We start from the raw sequence: 19,141 nt of genomic DNA, 5'->3' as shown, positions 1-19,141 counted from the left end.
GAGGGGTAACAACTGAATGACCGGTCTACTGTACAGTCTGCAACACTGTAACAAAAAAAAATATTACAAAAACACAGCGCCTCAGTGTCCAGATCCCAGCACAACGTTATGGACACTAGTAGGTATAGCGCGGTCACTGGTGTGTTGTGGCTAAGGTGGCACTACCCTGGTAACATCCTGTAGAAGTTGGTGTTCAGCTGCAGCTCTTTTCCCCGGGTGGGCGTTAAATGTGCCCTTCCGCTTGCAATTGACTGATGCGATATTGAAAGACGTAGCCACTTTTTTGTCAATAAAGAAGTCTTCCAGTCTTTTGGATACTTGATGTCAGCAGTGCCCGCATTTCTGGATTATTATTGTACTGCGCAGACTGAACCCGCTTTAAAAATATCAGAATTTTACTAAAACATTTAAGAACAATTTCTGAATTCCAAATCAATTGCAAGTGATGGAGAAGAAGTATTACAAGACTATGTAAGAGCAGTCGTAATATTGTATAGATAATAGTGGCAGTAGGATGGGCAGTAGTGAAACAGTAGTAGCAACATAACAGTAGGAGTGAACAGAAAATACATAGAACTCACATCGAAGACCTTCATTTTGTATAATAATTTTAATATGAAAAATTAGCATTCCAAGTAAAAATACAAAATTATTTATTTCTGTAGTGTTCTAATGACATTACAGCGTTGCATGCTCCTAGCTGCAGTGATGCAACGTATAAAGACAGTTCATTTCATATACACAATAATATTGCAATCTGCAAGACCATTCAATAAAATTAGTTTAAAATATTACAATAAAACTTTCAGCAGTGATGTGCAAACAGATCATGTAACATCCGAGACAAAAAGCCTAATTTATTAAAACTATCTAGCAGAAAAACTGGCCCATTGCAACCATTTCCTTGCTTAGGGCCTGTTCACATCTGCGTTGGGGCCTCCATCACAGTGCCGGCAAAATTACCAGAAACCATAGCGCTGCATGCTGCGCTATGGTTTCTGGTAAAACGACGAACATGCCGCTGGAAAGCCGTCCGAACCCATTGAAGTCAATAGATTCCGTTAGCGCTATCCAATGTGCAGCGGAACCGTTGCTTCAGGACCGTTGCTGACGGAGCAGAACAATGGAAAGATGTGAACAGGGCCTTAACCCGCTTTGAAAAAAAAAAAAAAAATGAATGCTGTACTGTGATTGGTTGCTAAGAGACAAGGAGAGTTTTCTATAGGACTCTTAATAAATATGACCCTGTCTTTCGAGTGTGTAAACAACCGAGACACAAGAATCTCTGGGACGGTTTGTAAATTCCTTCTGTAATGACATCATTTCATGATTTATAGCAGAGGAGATATTGGCAGAATGGTAAACCCAACAAGCCAAGGGCTTTTCTTCAGTGATAAAGCTTGGTAGGTTATCATACTGCACAAACCCTTGTGGCGTGGAGGGAGGGGGGACCCCACGAGGTACGTAAGTAGTAGTGCTGGGGTTATAACTTTTATATATAAGTAATGATGTCCACATTTGCTCCTGTTTTAAGATGAACAATATTTACATGTCTTCAAACTGTCCGAATACGATCGAAATTATATGGAAATCACTTGTAGTAAATGATCCTGGTAGCAAATATAAAAATTAGGTTCTCATGGTTGGTCTTAGTTTGATAAATGGCTTTGTTACAGAAGGCCTTGCGGAAATCAAACTTTTATTGGAATTGGCACATATCCCACTGACTGATAAGAAGGCGGACGTGTTTGCAGAATTCTCTTTCAAAAGTGTGTCCTCCCATTTGAAATAGTTACAGCCTTTACCGTTCTCATCGTCTCTCTTTCGTACAGAGCAGCTATAGAAAACCCTTCCATGGTTAGGACCTAAATTAGAAACAGTGAGTTTCTTCGTCCTGCGACCACAATGGCACATTGGAGAAGTAATACGGTCACATTTTGTTACCCCAAAGTTTCTGTTCAAGTTAACTGTAGAGTTTAAAACTTTATTCGAGAGGACACGTGAGCCGCCGGTCGTCACAGGTAAGGAGCGGTTACCTTGATCTTCATGTATGGTGAAGGGAATTTTCTTGGGGGGAGAGCAGAAGCTTACACTATGAAGTTTCCTTTTTGGAAAGTAATCTAGCAATGTAGACGTCTTACTTATTTGCCCAGTGGTTGAAGTTGGAAGGTTTGTTCTATTTCTCAAGGCATTGGGTAGTTTAAAGGCTGACCCACTAGACGCCGGTTTCTTCATATCGACATTATAAATAGTGGTGTCCGGACTTTTATACACAACAGATTTAGTGTGGAGATTTGGAACCCCAAAAGTGCTCATTGCCTGGCAGCTATTTCTGTTTGGAACCACTAAGACAGCAGATGATGGTAAATTTACTGGTAACTGATCTGGTTGCGGCTTTGTCGGGCCTTCATATTTGTCTTGCTGAGAATCCTCTATAACAGCGGCTTCTTCCCAGTCAGCTAAAATGGACAAATCTGAGCAGGAGTCTATATCCAGAGCAGAGACATCATTCACAGTCACAACAGTAGTAGACATTAAAACGTGACTTCTGCCATGTAGAGAATGATCCAGAGGTGTAGAGGTGAAGGCTCCAATCTGTATGCCATTTTTGTCTGGAACAAGTGAAGTTCGGGTGGAGAACCTGTATTTATTATTATTACCAAGCGTTGTGGAAAGTCCATTTATTAGTGTCTGGTGCGGCTGCATTTCTTTCAGTTGTTTGGCACCAGCCATACTGTCTTTGTGGTCACTGGTTCTCAGGTCAACAGTTTTATCAGATGTTGGATCCTTCCTGAAGTCTAGCCCGTCTTCTTTACCTAAAGTCAATGTCTGTTTGACATCACCTTGTCTGGATTCATGAACTTGAGCAGCCCCTGGGGGGCCCTGTCTCACAGAAGAATTGGGGGATACCTAGTTTTCACAAAGAAAGCCCAGAATTCTTCAAAAATGAATCATTACCACAATAAGTCTCATAAAAAGTTATTATTTTCTTCAAGTGTGGTCTCCAGAAGTTATCTACATTGCTCTATTCATCGTGGTTAGTTGAATGAAGAAAAAATGGAGACCTAAAAAACCAACTGACCTTATCTAAAGATTTAGTAATTTTCATAACACAACCATCACAGATCATTCTCCAAGCGAGCCTTGCCGTGTTCCGGGAATCATCTAGGCCTGAAAACAACCAAACTAAAAATGAACAGGGAACCAAACAGTAGATGAACAAAAAGTTGTACAGTATATGCTCCTCTCTTTCTAAAACTCCAATTCACTTTCTATGTATACAGAAACAACCATACCAGAGTGTTCCCTTCCTGAAAACTCAATTCCAACATCTTGTAAAGCTCCATTTAAGCCTTTGGGTTTGCGATTGTAGAAAAGCTGAAAGAAAACATGATCAGTGAGACTTCGTTTAGCCGCAACAGAAACACACCCCGAGTGGAGGACCCCTATGTGACATCCATATGACACGAGTTGCTCAGCAGTACTTGTAACGCCACATGACAGGCCAGTGAATTTTCAGAATATAGAAGAAACTTCTAAATGATGTATTCTGGGACGACAGAGTCCCAAATAAAAATTAGTTAGCAGCCTTTTTGATTGAGATACAAAGAGGATCAAAATTAATTACCCCAACATAGTGCAGAATATATGAAAGTTGTAAAGTGATTGGTACAAACACGTAGCACATTTTGGTGACCGATGCCGTTTATATGCCCAACAGTTAGCCCAACGTATGTTAGGCAGCTTTCATCCATGTAGTAAAGGCCAAAAGTAGTGATTTGACACTGGACTCCGCATTGCTGACCCGGGACGGATAACTGCAGGCAGCTAGAGAATAGTGTACGTAGTTAGCTTCATTATTATAATGGATTTACTTGAAATTAAAGTATCCTTGCCTGCAGCTGCATTGTGACTGCTTTGTCACAGTTAGGATGGGTTCACACAGGGCAGATACGTGGCAAAAAAGTATACAGTCCTGGAGCCCACAGAGAATGCTGGCCAAAAAAACGCACCAAATTAGAAAGCAGATTTTCTGGTGTAATCTTCACTGCTGGAAAAAAATAAAAAAAAGGTAATGCCCCCGGGCGTTGTCATAGCGACACATCCCTCTGTTCTCTGGGCAGCCTGGGATGACGCTGCAGCAGTCACATGGGATAGTCATCTCAGGAGGCTAAACAGGACGGAGAACAGAAGAACACGTCGCTATGGCAACGTCCAGGAGGGATTACCTTTTATTGATTTTAAACAAAAAAAGAAAAAGCTATGTTTTTTTATAATTGGCGTTCTTTGCAGATAAATCACAGCTTTTCCCACTGCAAACAAAAGCAACATCTGTTATTTGTTGTGGGTTTTACCTCCCCATTGATTAAGAAATTGCACCGCAGGTCAATATATGAACGATTTCTCAGCTGATTTTTTTACACAGTGTGTGGATGAGATTTGTTCAGATCTCATCCACACTGCTGCAACTGGAATAAGCTGGGAATTTTCCGAAAAAGAAATCCGTTGTTGGAAATCCACAGTGTTTATGCTGTGTGTCTCGTTACCCTTAGGGTACTTACTTACCTTGTATGTTAACCGGAGGTCAATCCAGGAGTTCAGAATGTCTGGCTTCCTCAGCTGTTTCCTTCTGCATTCGTAAAGTAAGCAAATCCCGAGATCCCAGTCTGAAACAATCAGTAACAATCACTAACATACAAAATGTTCTATTTTCCAAATAAAGTGTATATCGTTTTTGTGAAATCATATTAGGGTGATCTGGTGGGTGGGTTGTTTATCTTTACAAATCAGCCTTTTGGCATCAGGGTCCCATGAAGGTGTTTGACAACAATACACCTACAGATAGATACTGTCCTATATATGCCTTGTTTGTACTGTTATATTAAACTGGCTATAAGTGCTATGTATTTTTAAGTGTGCCAGAGTGCGGTTTCCAAGAATATATATCTCTTTTTTAATTGCATGCGGACACCACCGGCAATATCCACCTTTACAGAACATTTCATTTTTAGGTCCAAAATTTCATAATATATTTTTGTAGTAATCTGAGCGGTTTGTTTGATACAGAGTGCCAAATCCCCCGCTACCCTTCTTAAGGATGGCAGCTTGCAGCTAGGTCTAGGGGGGAGCTTACTGCATGTGAATTTAATTTAGAGTTCAATGGAGGCTGTGTAAACCTGTATGCAGTAAGCTCCCCCTGCTGGCGGCTACAGGCAGCCTTAATTTTAACTATATCTCTGTAAAGTGGAGAAGGGGGTTTGGAGCTCTGTAACAGAAAATTTGAGCTCTGATCCCTATAAATATATAGTAAGAAATCAGCACGGAATTTTATACCTATTTAGGTTAACAAAACGAACAGTACCTGACCAAGTTACAAATCCACACATCTTCTGCTCTGAAGATGTAGCAGTTGGTAAAGCACCAGGGAAAACAATGTGCCTCTCCTTTTGAAGTTTTTTAATCCAGGTGCAAAACTGGGATAGACAGATCTTTAGAGGAACACCGTCATCCACTTGTTGCTGTTATACAAATAGAATATTCCTGTTATACAAACTGCATTGAGAAAAGAAAAGTGATCTGGACACACCTAGAAATGGGGTGACCTAAAACTGCAGACATATAAATCACTTTCTACCTTATTGATCAGCAATTTTAAAGAGAAGTGAACATGTATACCTGCATTATTCCGGTCAGCTCCGTGCAAAAGTCTGAAAGAATTGGGTGCTCTTGTGGCTGAACGTACGTGTGAAACTCGGACTCAATTTCTCCATTCAACAAATTTAATAAAACTGCTGGAAATTCAACTAGAACCAAGAACATATATGCACATATTACACAATTGCATGAAAAAATCCAGTAGGCGGCCAATGACATTAAGCAGCAATGAAGTTATAATAGTGTCTAACATTTCATAACTTGGGGTGACTTAAAGAGAACCTTTCCATACATGTGCAGCTGTTTGCAGAATGTAATAGGGAGGGCTGCACAAACCCTGGGGCACTTTACATTTTTTTTTCTACCTCCCTCCGTTATTTAGATATCGGTGCCGTTATATTTGGTGCCCGATATTTATATGAGAGCACGAGCTGAAAATGCGGGTGGCTGTCCACGGCATTAGGCCTCATGCACGCGGCCGTGTCCGTAATCACAGTCCGCGATTACAGGCACGGCTGGCCACCTGCATTTTCGGCCCGTGCTCCCACATAAAGTATGGGAACACGGTCCGTAAAAAGCAAAAGATAGGACATGTCCTATCTTTTGCGGAGGCTTTCTAAGGCCCGGACACCTTCCCGCAAATATACGGGAAGGTGTCAGTGGTCAATAGAAATGAATGGGTCCATAATTGCGGTCCGCAATTACGAACTAAATCTACGGCCGTGTGCAAGGGGCATAAAACAAAAATTTGGGGCTCCTATCAAACTGATACCAGACCACAACTTATCAAGAGAAGGCAAAACATCCCCTCAAATCTCTCAGTTCTATTACATAATACTTACTGATTTCTTGACCATAGTGCTTCGTATCTTTCCAGCATGTTGACTCAAAGTCAATGACAATCAAGTAGTCAAAAAATTGTTCTACAAAAGACGAAAAAAAAAAAGTTTACAATGCACAACCCCTTTAAAATGTCATCTGTGAGTAATGGGGTCCTTTACCAATGCAATTAGGGCAATACAGGGAGTTCTGGTAGAACCGGTTAGATATAAAGGGTCTGTCTTTGCCAATGACTTGCTCTCATATGTTACCTCTTCTAAAGCTGGTCTTCCGGCGATACTAGAAAAATTTTGATTTTTTTGTTTTGCTCTCTAATTTTAAAGGTGAACATCCACAAGTCTGAAATTCTTAGAGGGGTTTTCCAGTGCCTAAAAATGTATGGCCTATCCTCAGGATAGGCCATCAATAGGTGATTGGTCGGACCCCCGTCGATCAGCTGTTTTGAAGGGGGTGCAGGGCTCGTATGAGTTAGTGTAGCGGCAATTCACAGAATTGTAGCCTTCTCCCATTCACTTCAACTGTGAATCGCCGCTACATCTGTGTCGACGATTCAGTGAGCAAGTACAAATGCTGCACACCCTTCAAAACAGCTGATCGGCGGGGGTCCCGAGAGTCGGACCCCAAGCAATCAACTATGGATAGCCTATCCTAAGGATAGTCTCTGAACTGGTCAAAACTGCTGCTGCCTTGGTTTGGAAGGGTTAAATGTACTGAAGATGGACAACCTGCTTAAGATGCTATACCTTTTTCAGACGGTCCCGTGCATGGTGCCTAAGAATTACCTCTCCAATTTATAAACTGTGGCCTCACGCGTTGTCTAGGGGCGTTCTCGTCCAAGTTTAGCAGATTCACTACTAACATCCCAATGAAAATGGGGTGTAGGCCTAGACTTCTTGCTGTACCAGAGGACAATCCTTACATGCATTTTGGACATCCTCTAGAATTCTTCCTCCAAACTATGGGTACATGTAGAATCTTCACTCAATTCATAGCCTCTTATTTCGCCCCTCTGGATCCCAGCCCAGTTCAATGTTATTAAACAATACAAGCTTTCATCGATTCCAGGACCACTGACCCACTTGGTGCATAACCCTCAATTCCCCTCAGGTTTTCATAGAAATTGTGTTTTTGGGCTTCACCCAGTGAAACAAATCCACAAATCTGACATGTTTTGTGCTCTCAAAGTTTGAAACCGCTCGTAGATTCTTTTACCGGGAACTTCGCAAGCATTGCTTATAACCACCTACAGAGCTTCTATACTTCTCTGCAGGGAGACCTGACCTGTTGAGAATCTATGTTCTGTGAATGGGCACCGCACAAATTTCCCGTAATTTGCAGGAGACCAATTTAAAATACTCCCCATATGGTACAGGACTCAGATGCCGTTACAGTAAATGTTCCCCTTGGTTTTTGCATCATGTAGGAGGTGCTCTGATGCCCCAGGCACTATGCTTCACAATTGGTGGGCTTGTCCAGTGGTGAATACTCTTGGATGCCATTAGGCTTCTTTTTAATTCCATTTGTAAGGACTCAGTGAAAAATACTCCGGAGGTCGGCTTTTTATCTATAATCTCGGGATCATTTTCTTCCATTCAGAAGGGGCTCCAAGAGATTTTCTGATTACTAGGAGGTTGATCTTCCCAAGGCTCTGGAGATCCTCCATTCCCCCCACTAGAGTGCAATGGGTAGACTTTCTTAAATCACATTATGCACATGGAAGAATTGGTGGTAGCTTGTTACCAGCAGATTCCAGGCATATACTCATTCCAACTAATCTGGCTATCTTGCACATCCATTCGGAATGCCTCAACGTTTCAGACCCGGGTAAGGGGACTTGACCCTATCCATAGCTCTATCCCCACTTCTCTTTAGCTTGCGTCTATTGTGACCTTCCTTCTGTACGTTAGTCTTATATACCCCCATTTTTTTTTTGTTCCCTTTTGATCTTCGCTTGTTTCAAGTGTTTGGTGTCTTGACTGGTTTTCCAATATTTATGCAATTTGAAGTAATATTCATTATATGCCATCGTCCAGGGATCATTTTTGTTTCACAGATGTATGTAGCTCACGTTCCCTTTATTCAATTGTTTATTTCTCATGGATTTTTACAAGTTTAGGCTTTGATTCACTTCACTTTAATAAAAAAACTTATTGAACATAAAATGTGATCTGTGAGAAGTGACACTTACTAGATTTGGGGCTGCCGGAACTCCTAGCATTCAGAGACAACTTGGAGCTCCTCCTTATAAGACCAAGCCGCCTAGGTCAAGTCAAAGCAGAGATATTATTATTTCATATTGTGGAAATCCATTGCTCATAGCAGGAAAATAAACCCAATACCGACAGCCTGTCATTTGAATGATGTCAGCTAAAAATACCAAAGAGAATTCATATCTTACTTTGCAAGCTGCTTTGTGTTCATTTTGACTCCAGGACAATTATCTGTTGAAATAAAAAGTTAATAAACATCTTTGAGAATTCTTTTTTGTAAGTTTAAGTGGGGAGGGGAACCATTTAGCACGGGATGAACAAAAGATTCTGGTACACAAGATACTTTTTGGTAATGTATCTACTAAGCACAGATCAAGCGGCCCCCAGAAGAAGCAAGTAAGGCCGCTCACGCACCATGCTATTAGACAGGCCATTACGTGTCATGCAGGGAACAGGACAAAAGTTTTCTGCATTTTTCTTTTATTGCCCCCAATGTTCCTGAGAGCAAGCTACGGAGGTTCTCATAGAGCTAACCTCAGATGTCCCAATTTCACAGGGGCAGCCCACAGATGATCCCATTAAACAGCACCAGTCCTCCTGATGACCCCCATTAAACGACAGCCCACAGGACAATAGCCCCGAGGTGACCCCCATTTCACATAGACACCCCCCAGGTGACCCATTTAACAACAGCATTCCACAGATTACTCCTAGTTAAATAACAGCAGCCCCCCACCCTACCCTTCCCGATCCCCCAAAGCCATCTCACCTCATAGACACCCTCTAGAGGAAACGCTGCCTCTTCTAAGTCCCCTTGAGATGCAACAGCGGCTCACTAGGCCTGCAAGGAGTAAGATGTTGTTGTAAATACAAGTATGTGATATTTGGGGGTGCCCACATTTTAACAATAAGAGATAGATAGATATATATATATATATATATATATATATATATATATATATATAGCCTGTAGGGAGCTCTTACGGTCTATAGAGACGGGCAATGCGTTTGCCATACATATCATTTACCTTCTTCATTACTCACCGGCAGCTCTTTCCAGCTGCAGCGACATTTGTGTTTAAAATCCCCCGCTGTAAACACCATTTCCGTTACGTCATCACCCTGCGACGACTTGGTCATCGACTGCGCTGGTCTGTCACAAACGCCCAGGCTGTGCAATCGATGGCAGATGTAATGATGGAGCGCACGTGTGGTCAGATTTGTTTGCTGTCCTGATGCTGCGGTGCTCCCTGTAAGTAAACAGGCGCCGACCCCAATGATTATATATATTTATTTCAGTCAACAAAGTCCTTTTGTTGACTGACTCAATAAACCACCACTTTTTTCATATTGGAGTTCTGCAAGATTTCTTTATTATTTAGTCCTTGGATCAGGACGACTTGCTTGGCACCCATACAACTGCCTTTTGTGGGTGCTGCTGCTTTCTATTTTTTATTATTATATATATGTAACGCTTATGTATTGTATTCGAAAATAAAAAGTGAGCTGTTGCTCTTTACTAGTAATTGCTGAAAGATGGAGCAGATTGTGGTAGCATAGATCGGTATGCTGTAAACTGACCACGTGACCGCTGCGTCCTGTACGTGGACTATAATCTGCAGAGACTGTAAGTAATCAGAACTTTTTGGCGCTCTATTTCTAGACGCTGGAATCGCACTCAGCGGTTGTTTTCCCACTATATACAATTATTTGTTGTCTATAGGATAGTTGAGAAATGTATGATGGCTGTGATCCACACCGACCACTAGAACGGAGGTCCTGAGTCCCCTGATCCTCCTCACGACTGCAGTGAGGACTCATTTTGGAATGTAGCAGTGTTCAAACACGCGCGGTGCCGCTCCATTCAAACTATGGGGGTGACCGAAGCAGACGAGCGCAGCGACCCCTGTTCTAGTGGGACCGCCAGCGATCATACGTTTCTCAACAATCCTGTGGATAGACGATACATCTGTGTGGTTGGAAAACCCTTATGTTCGGGGGTTTTATAGAAATGACTGCACTTGTTTAACCCTAATTTTCTCTTTTTTTTTTTTTTTAACATCACCCACCAGTTTATTTTGAGCCCCTTTATAGTAGCGATTGGTGGGGCACTAGTTCACAGATCCACCCGTTTACATCTCCAAACCCTGCGCATTACAGTCCCTTTAAAGCCATGGTCTCTAACCTGCGGCTTTCCAGCTGATGTGAAACGGCGACACCCAGCATGCCTTGCAGAGACCACTGCTTTATGATCACTTTGTTAGAATATAAAGATCTTAGAAGATGTGAGATTCTTAAGGGCACTGGGCTCATTACAGTGCCTGGTGCCCCTTCCTTTTAGATATTGATAGAGGTCCCTGATTACAGAGCCCCACTGATAAAAACATCCTACATGTCTATATGATGTCTCGTCAATATTACACGGTGAAAAATGTAAAACATCCTGGGTCAGGAAATTTGCCAGGAGTGAGTGTTGCTTTTGTAATATTCCTACAGTGATTCCTATATTAGCAATATATTATAAAATTGTTAGGGTATGTTCACACGCCCTATTTACGGACGTAATTCAGGCGTTTTTCGCCTTAAATTACGGCCAAAAAAACTGCTCCAATCCGTCGTCAAACATCTGCCCATTGAATTCAATGGGTCTTACGGTGTTCTGTGCAGACAGGCTTTTTTTTTTACGCGCCGCTGTCAAAAGACGGCGCGTAAAAAGACGGCCGCCTCAAAGAAGTGCATGTCACTTTTTGGGACGTAATTGGAGCCGTTTTTCATTGACTCCATTGAAAAACAGCTCCAATTACGTCCGTAATGGACGCCGCGAAAAACGAGTTTGCGTGTGAACATACCCTTATTAATGCAATTCTTAAATATACTCTCTAACGCAAGTCAGCGCTGTGATCTGCTGATCCTCACTGGTCTGGATACTGAAACTCCTTGATATCAGCGGTCATCGCCGCGGGAGCGGAGAGCAGCCACAAATAGGAAATGTAGTAGTATTTTGGAACCATACGTACGTTGTGGTGGGGATTAACTAAGTAAAATCCCATAAAAAATTAAGGTTTCTTCAAATGCTCAATTTCTCTCTTGCCTTTCGACAGCGGTAGGTTCAAATGGCTGAGACCAAGTCTATGAAGCGACGTAAAAGACCATCCGATGATGAAGAAAAAACGAGCTCCAAGAAGCGGAAGGATGAGATTCATAGTAGCCAAGAAGCAGTCAATGGTTTAGACCTACAGAGGTTCAAGGTGATCTCTCCGTGTACAGCAGTTTGTCTTATGCGTGTGTAATAATCATTTTCACGTGTGGGATCCGTTTTGTAGATTTCTTAGAAATCTAGAACACATGTCTATTAGCTAGAGTGGCTCTCAATTGGGACTGCCCCCTATGGACTTTTTTTTCAAAAGTTGGGTGTGGGGACGGAGGTTTATTTGATCAGGTCTATTCAACAAACCAGGAGTTCAGGCAGTAGTCACAGTAAGGCCTTATGCACACGACCGTAGTGACTTTGCAGTCTGTAAAAAAACCTTCCGTAGTGCATAAGTATGTCATCAGTATTCACAGATCTTTCAAAAATTAAAGGGGTTGTCCGAGATAAAATGACTGTGTTAATGCTTGTAATTTATTAATGTAAATACATTTGTAATATACTTACATTTTCCAAAGTGGCCCCGTTTCCTGATCCTGCTGTGGGGTACTTGACGGGTGACGTCAATCTCTGGCCGCTGTGTTGATCTTCAATTATTTTCCGGGTATACGACACGTCACTTGTGACGTGCCGTGTCTGGGCTGTCCTGTTGTAACGCACATGTGCGGTCCCTGCTGTTATCTCGAGAACAACATGGACTGCGAGAACAACAGGGACCGCGCATGCGTGTTACTGGCTGTACAGCAGAACAGCCCATACATGGCACGTCACAAGTGACGTGTCGTATACCCGGAAAATAATTGAAGATCAACACAGCGGCCAGAGATTGACGTCACCCGTCAAGTACCCCACAGCAGGATCTGGAAACGGGGCCACTTTGGAAAATGTAAGTATATTACAAATGTATTTATATTAATAAAACAAGCATTAACACATAATCATTTTATCTCGGAAAACCCCTTTAAGGAAGGCCGGACTTGTTCCCAAACCCCTGAGTAGGTCACATGATCCGCTAATATGGTCAATAAAATGACATGTCCTGAGTTTTTGCGGCACGGAATTGCGGCCCCTACACCGATCCATGAACATCATGTTAATGTGCATGGGGCCATATAAATTAATTGGTACGTGTGCTATCCTCAAAATTGTGGATAGCACACAGATAAAAAATGGCGGTCGTGTGCATGAGGCTTAAAGAGGCTCTGTCACCAGATTTTGCAACCCCTATCTCCTATTGCAGCAGATCGGCGCTGCAATGTAGATAAGAGTAACGTTTTTTGTTTTTTTTAAAACGAGCATTTTTGGCCAAGTTATGACCATTTTTATATTTATGCAAATGAGGCTTTCTAAAGTACAACTGGGCGTGTTTAAAGTTATGTCCAAGTGGGCGTGTATTATGTGTGTTACATCTGGGCGTGTTTACTTCTTTTACTAGCTGGGCGTTGTGACTAGGAGTGTATGATGCTGACGAATCAGCATCATCCACTTCTCTTCGTTAACACCCAGCTTCTGGCAGTGCAGACACACAGCGTGTTCTCGAGAGATCACGCTGTGACGTCACTCACTTCCTGCCCCAGGTCCTGCATCGTGTCGGACGAGCGAGGACACATCGGCACCAGAGGCTACAGTTGATTCTGCAGCAGCATCGGCGTTTGCAGGTAAGTCGATGTAGCTACTTACCTGCAAACGCTGATGCTGCTGCAGAATCAACTGTAGCCTCTGGTGCCGATGTGTCCTCGCTCGTCCGACACGATGCAGGACCTGGGGCAGGAAGTGAGTGACGTCACAGCGTGATCTCTCGAGAACACGCTGTCTCTCTGTGCACTGCCAGAAGCTGGGCGTTGTGAAGAGAAGTGGATGATGCTGATTCGTCAGCATCATACACTCCCATTCACAACGCCCAGCTAGTAAAAGAAGTAAAAACGCCCAGATGTACATACACATAATACACGCCCACTTGGACATAACTTTAAACACGCCCAGTTGTACTTTAGAAAGCCTCATTTGCATAACTATAAAAATGGTCATAACTTGGCCAAAAATGCTCGTTTAAAAAAAAAACTAAACGTTACTGTAATCTACATTGCAGCGCCGATCTGCTTCAATAGGAGATAGGGGTTGCAAAATCTGGTGACAGAGCCTCTTTAAGTCCTCCCCCAATTTGCCCTCTGCTGGTCAGAAACAATAGTTTCTGGCTTTGGTCTACCACTGTCTGAACCGTCCTTCCATATTTGTGCCTCTTGCGACCCTGCTCTGCATAATAAATTACCCAGGACGTTACCGTATTAAGCTCAGAGCAGGGTGCAGGGGGTGCGGTAACACTTAAAGCCAGAATTTGTCTCTCTGGATTGGACCAAATTTCAAATGCTTTATTGCGTATGTGGCATATTTATTTTCCCATTGTTCTTTTGCTATATACATTGCACTTTATTGCAGTTTATTTTAATGGATAATTTACTAAGGAAATGCTTAGAAAAGGTGAACATAGTTTGTGTATATTATTGTTGGTTATAGTGTGTGTTTCATTTTTTTTGTAGCATTTTTGTCACGTAGATTATTATGTTTCTTTACAGAAAGCACCCAGACTATCACCCGCATTATTTTGTGATAACAGCGAAATCCAACACCTACAGTTACACCAACTCCTGAAATATGCGGTTATTGGAAAAAAGGGCAATGCCACACAGGCAAGGTGTGTTAATCTTTTAATGTTTGATGCTTAACCACCTCTTGATTACTCAGTTTTTGTATATTTTGTGACCGGACACATGTCCCTAAGGCACTGTTCGCATCGTGTTAGAGCCCTACGTTTGACGTATGTGCCACAAAAGCTCTTGTTGTATATTCTGTACATATTCATAGGCCCCATTCAACCCGGCACATGCTAAGGTTGGATTCACACGAGCATGTTCGGTCCGTAATGGACGGAACGTATTTCGGCCGCTAATCCCGGACCGAACACAGTGCAGGGAGCCGGGCTCGTAGCATCATAGTTATGTACGATGCTAGGAGTCCCTGCCTCTCCGTGGAACTACTGTCCCGTACTGAAAACATGATTACAGTACGGGACAGTTGTCCTGCAGCGAGGCAGGGACTCCTAGCATCGTACATAACTATGATGCTAGGAGCCCGGCTCCCTGCAGTGTGTTCGGTCTGGGACTTGCTGCCGAAATATGTTCCGTCCATTACGGACGTAACATGCTCGTGTGAACCCAGCCTAAGAGTTTCTAATTGTCATACGCTGGTCTTGTATGCGTCGGCATAACTTTTTTTAAATTAAATATCATAGTCTACGTTACTGTGTACATCTCCCTGTGGCTCAAACTGTGACTTCTGTTACGTTAACCCCTAAAAGACTGTACTTGTTTTAGACAAAAATCTCAGAGTGCACTATAGAGTTCTTTCACCTTGGAAAGCTGTGGTGGTCCGTGATGACAGACCTTACCAATGGGATCCTCTCACATGTATCTGAGATCTCAGAGGATCATTTTCACCAATTTTTTCCCTTAATGTGAAACTCCAGGCAGCATATAACAATTTATAAAATTGACCAAAGTATCCCTTACCCGTTAATTGTCCTCCACCTGTTCATTTTCTAGGGGTATTTGGGCAGTAGTCCTGGCCAAGTACACTTGAATCCCTGAATTGTGGGGCAGCAGTTACCAAAAGCATACCACAGGGAAAATTATTTCCTTAACACTCCAAGGTGGTTATCTTGAGTTCAACAAGTTGCACTCGAGGCTGCAGTCTCTTTCGTTCAATTTCAGACCCCCTCATATGCAGTATCCCACTGACCTTTCGATCTCTGACTCCTTCCCTCCTCTCAAAGTAATAAACAGAGCAGCCTCGCCATAAAGAGGATATGACGTCCGCCTTGAGACAGCAGTCAGGAGCTGTGTTGTCGGCACCTATGTCAGAAGCACAGCCAGCTGTGTAGAGGAGTTACACAGACTCTACAGCAGCAAAATTGTAGGAAATTTTTGACTATTTAGAAAGTTGCTTTTTTTTAACAAAATCAGTGCAAAGGTGTCCATAGCTTAGATGTAAAGCATTTGAACACAACTGAACAATGACCATTAACCAACATCAACCTTTGGCTTTGAGAAGGGAACGTGAAGAATACACCGTATATAAATATGAAAGAATGGGAAATCCCTTTAACCTATTTTGCCGTGTTTACTTTGTAGCTGGTGTAGTATTCACCATCAGAAGCGTCTTGCCGGTGTTGTGGTGGTTGTACTGCAGGATCTCGGTCAGCATCATTTCTACCAGTTTTATTTACTCTTCCGTTCTCTCAGAAAGTTGTTCAGACATGTAAGTACAGACCTATAAGTTGGAGAGCAGCACCAAGAGTTATTACTTCAGATTTAAAAAAATTGTATTGATCCTAAAAACCGGTTCTGTATAGACAGCGGCTGGTCTACTGACATCAGCACTGACCATGTAGGTACTCTGTCCACCGGCAGAGATGTGGCCGCACATCTTTGGTCACTCTCCATTATAGTGAATGCGGGATATGATCTGTTTGTCCCATGGGTGATGGCAGGTCTCTCTTACTACGGTGCTACCATTACGCTAACTGTGGAGCAGAAACCCATTGATTGGGCGGTGCTGGTACACAAAAGGAGAAATTCAGGCTGTAACTGTGTAATATAGGCACACTATGGGTTCGGTAATAGGACCCAGTGACTTTTAAGGCTATGAACATCTTTGCAAAGCAAATTTTTTTTCTTAAAGGGAATGTGTCGTTTTTTTTTGTTTTTTTTAGTTAAACAATCATTATTTGAGTGATTACACATTGTTTTAATTTTTACATTTTTTTCACAAGTCAGGAAATATTATAAATTAGATTCTAATTTATAACATTTCCATGTGCTGGTCACTAGAGGGAGCAGTTCCCAAAATTGCAGCATGGTCAATATGGTAAAGCAAACTCATTTCTTTATGCTGCGAATTTGGGGTGGACACGCTCGCTCTAGTGTCCTCACACAATCCCCCCTCCCTTATTGTGGCTAGTGCCAGGAGAAGGAGGGGGTTGAATCTTCAAACCTCCTACACTGTGTGCCGCCATTTCAGAGCGAATGCACAGTGTAGGAGGATTAGATACAGTGCTAAGCAGACAGTATAACACGAACATACACGAACATAATAGACACTTCACATACACAAACATAACTTACCTGCTCCTGCCAACTCCGCTCCTATTCCTTGAGCCTTCGCTTCCTTGAATATATGGCCGGAAGCCGCGGCCAGAAGTAGTCCTCTTACTGTCCGGCAGTGGCTTCCGGTCCACATGAAAATGGAGCCGGATATCGCTCTGCTAACGAGCTTAGTTTTGGTCTGTGTGGGAGCGGCGCATGCGTTCCCACACAGACGGCGTACACCATAGTGAATGGAACGGCTCCCGTTCGCATTCTCTATGGGGATGTATGTGCCGTATTCCATCTCTGTATGTGTCGTTAATCGACACATACAGAGATCAAAAAAAAATTGGCAGCCCCCATAGAGAAGTAAAAGTAAGAAAAAAAAAATAAGTAGAACACAAGAACACAAATAAATAAATAAAATAAATGTATTTTAATATCACACTAAAAGCAATATTATAAAAAAAAAAAAAAAGAAAAATGTCATGACACCTTCTCTTTAAATAGGTGTATCAGTGTGTTTGGTGTAACTGTACAAATACTTTTTATTACAAATTATTTTTACTTTTGTAGGTACAGCTGCCTTGTATTCTGTATACAGAACAGCTGTATCTAGCGCTATTCACTGAATCCGTCAGTCCCACGGACATGACTGGTTCAGTGAACGCAGGATCCACCTGTAAACTATCACATCTAAGTTATGAAATTTGACCGGTGGGTCCTGCGTGTCTCCCACTCTCATTGAACCTGTCCTATCCGCGGGACTTACAGATTCAGTGAATAGCGCTAGATACAGCTGCTCTGTATACAGAATACAAAGCAGCTGTATCTAAAAAAAGTAAAAAGAATTTACACCTTTTTATAAAAAAAATAAATAATAAAATTGCCTTGCAAAGGTGTACATAGCCTTTAAATTATGTTTGAAAGGTTATTTTTTTCTTATATATTTTATCCATCGCCATTCATTCCTGCTGTTTTTGTAAACCTATCTTAACATTGACAGAAATATGATTAGAATGGAATAGATAAGACTAGGACAACGTTGTGTAAGTCGCAAGGCGTGATCACGACTGACGTAACCTCAATGCTTTTAAATGGGGAAATAAGTTGCGTGACTATCAGAATTTCCGACATGCCAGAATTCTTGCTATTGTCGCCTGTTACCCTTTCTCTTCTAAGTAAAAAAAAAAAAAAAAAAAACGCATTTGACACGAGTTGTAATAATGTTGGCATTTTACTGCAAATTACGGACCTTGTTTCTTACGCAACATGAAGATGCCTATTTCGATAATATTACAGATTTTTAGAACTACTTATCCCCCATATTCATTCTTGTTCCCATATAGCGATTCAGCCTGCCACCGTCCCCTAGTGATTTTATTGCTACTCTCCTTGGGTTCAATCGTCTAAATGTTCCAGGCCAGAAGGAGAAAATAGATTGTCAGCGCAGCACAGAAGGTATTGTATGGTCCATCAATCTGTAATTTAATCCAGTAATAACAGGACCAGATGGATGCTGGATTATCAAATATTCTATTCTATGCTGTTATGTGCCAGTGATAGATCCGTATATAAAGTGGGAAGCCAAGAGGAAGAGGAAGAGCGCTCAAAATACAATGCCTATGCAAAATCTGCAACTGTAATCACAAATGATATCATATTTGTAGGTTTTACGGATCAGAAGTGGGATTTCTGTGCAGCACTGGAGCCCAGCAAGTCCCAAGACCCCATCCTACAAAAATATGGAAGTAAAAGGCATGGCCTGACCAGGTATCTACTTACTGAGGAGGAGATGAGGAAAAATGATTATCCATTCGTAGGTCAGTGTATTAAATTTAGCGTTCCAGTCATGGTTTGTTTTTTTCTCCAGGGATATTAAAAGGATTGTCCACAATTAGGAAAATGGATCGGCTGTGTCTGGTATTGCCGCTCTACCCTATTCAAGTGAATGGGGCTGAATTGCATGTGAATGAGGGATGACACAAGCTCTCATGGTTGTTCCTATTGCAGTTTAGGTGTGCCTTCCCTTTATGAACAAATCCAGACATTGAGAAAGGGATAAGAGAGAGAGCTTGGGTATAGTTTAATAATGGTGGGTGACCAGGTGACGACAAGATTTTGCTCTGTAATTTAAAAATGGCCGA

The 19,141-nt window shown here is 42.1% G+C and overlaps 2 protein-coding genes across 5 annotated transcripts in view; one reads left to right on the top strand and one right to left on the bottom strand.

Annotated features, from left to right (window-relative positions):
* Positions 1-639: 639 nt before the first annotated feature.
* On the bottom strand, positions 640-9,894 carry ERI2 (ERI1 exoribonuclease family member 2). Of its 2 annotated transcripts, none has more exons than XM_075830236.1 (11): positions 9,734-9,894; positions 9,475-9,546; positions 8,894-8,936; positions 8,684-8,754; positions 6,498-6,578; positions 5,677-5,804; positions 5,363-5,519; positions 4,567-4,667; positions 3,297-3,378; positions 3,083-3,171; positions 640-2,910 (listed from the first exon to the last, which is right to left on the bottom strand). In XM_075830236.1, exons 3-11 carry the CDS (start codon positions 8,914-8,916, stop codon positions 1,630-1,632), a joined length of 2,013 nt encoding a protein of 670 aa, XP_075686351.1. In that variant the 5' UTR covers positions 8,917-8,936; positions 9,475-9,546; positions 9,734-9,894; the 3' UTR covers positions 640-1,629. The 2 variants fall into 2 exon arrangements, with proteins under 2 accessions (XP_075686351.1, XP_075686350.1); XM_075830235.1 differs by having other exon boundaries at positions 9,750-9,894.
* Positions 9,856-19,141, top strand: part of REXO5 (RNA exonuclease 5) — a 29,956-nt gene continuing 20,670 nt past the window's right edge. For 2 of the 3 annotated variants that reach the window (XM_075830231.1, XM_075830233.1), the window contains exons 1-6: positions 9,856-9,957; positions 11,807-11,953; positions 14,427-14,545; positions 16,041-16,167; positions 18,344-18,455; positions 18,665-18,817. In XM_075830231.1, the coding sequence (XP_075686346.1) occupies positions 11,819-11,953; positions 14,427-14,545; positions 16,041-16,167; positions 18,344-18,455; positions 18,665-18,817 (646 nt within the window). In that variant the 5' untranslated portion in view covers positions 9,856-9,957; positions 11,807-11,818. The other variant, XM_075830232.1, reaches the window with a different exon arrangement.

The sequence above is a fragment of the Rhinoderma darwinii genome, chromosome 6, assembly GCF_050947455.1.
Source record: "Rhinoderma darwinii isolate aRhiDar2 chromosome 6, aRhiDar2.hap1, whole genome shotgun sequence".
NCBI classification, from domain to species: Eukaryota; Metazoa; Chordata; class Amphibia; order Anura; family Rhinodermatidae; genus Rhinoderma; species Rhinoderma darwinii.
Note: the sequence above shows the minus strand (reverse complement) of the source record. Positions and strands in the feature narration are given on the sequence as shown.

What these genes read in the sequence shown, in the direction of transcription:
- ERI2 (XM_075830236.1), bottom strand. Translation starts at nt 8,916, where the DNA reads ATGAACACAAAGCAGCTTGCAAA. An exon ending in AGCTGACCGGAATAATGCAG is followed by an intron (nt 5,520 to 5,676) that starts GTATACATGTTC and finishes TTTGTATAACAG; the next exon opens with CAACAAGTGGATGACGGTGT. An exon ending in TGGATTTGTAACTTGGTCAG is followed by an intron (nt 4,668 to 5,362) that starts GTACTGTTCGTT and finishes TGATTGTTTCAG; the next exon opens with ACTGGGATCTCGGGATTTGC.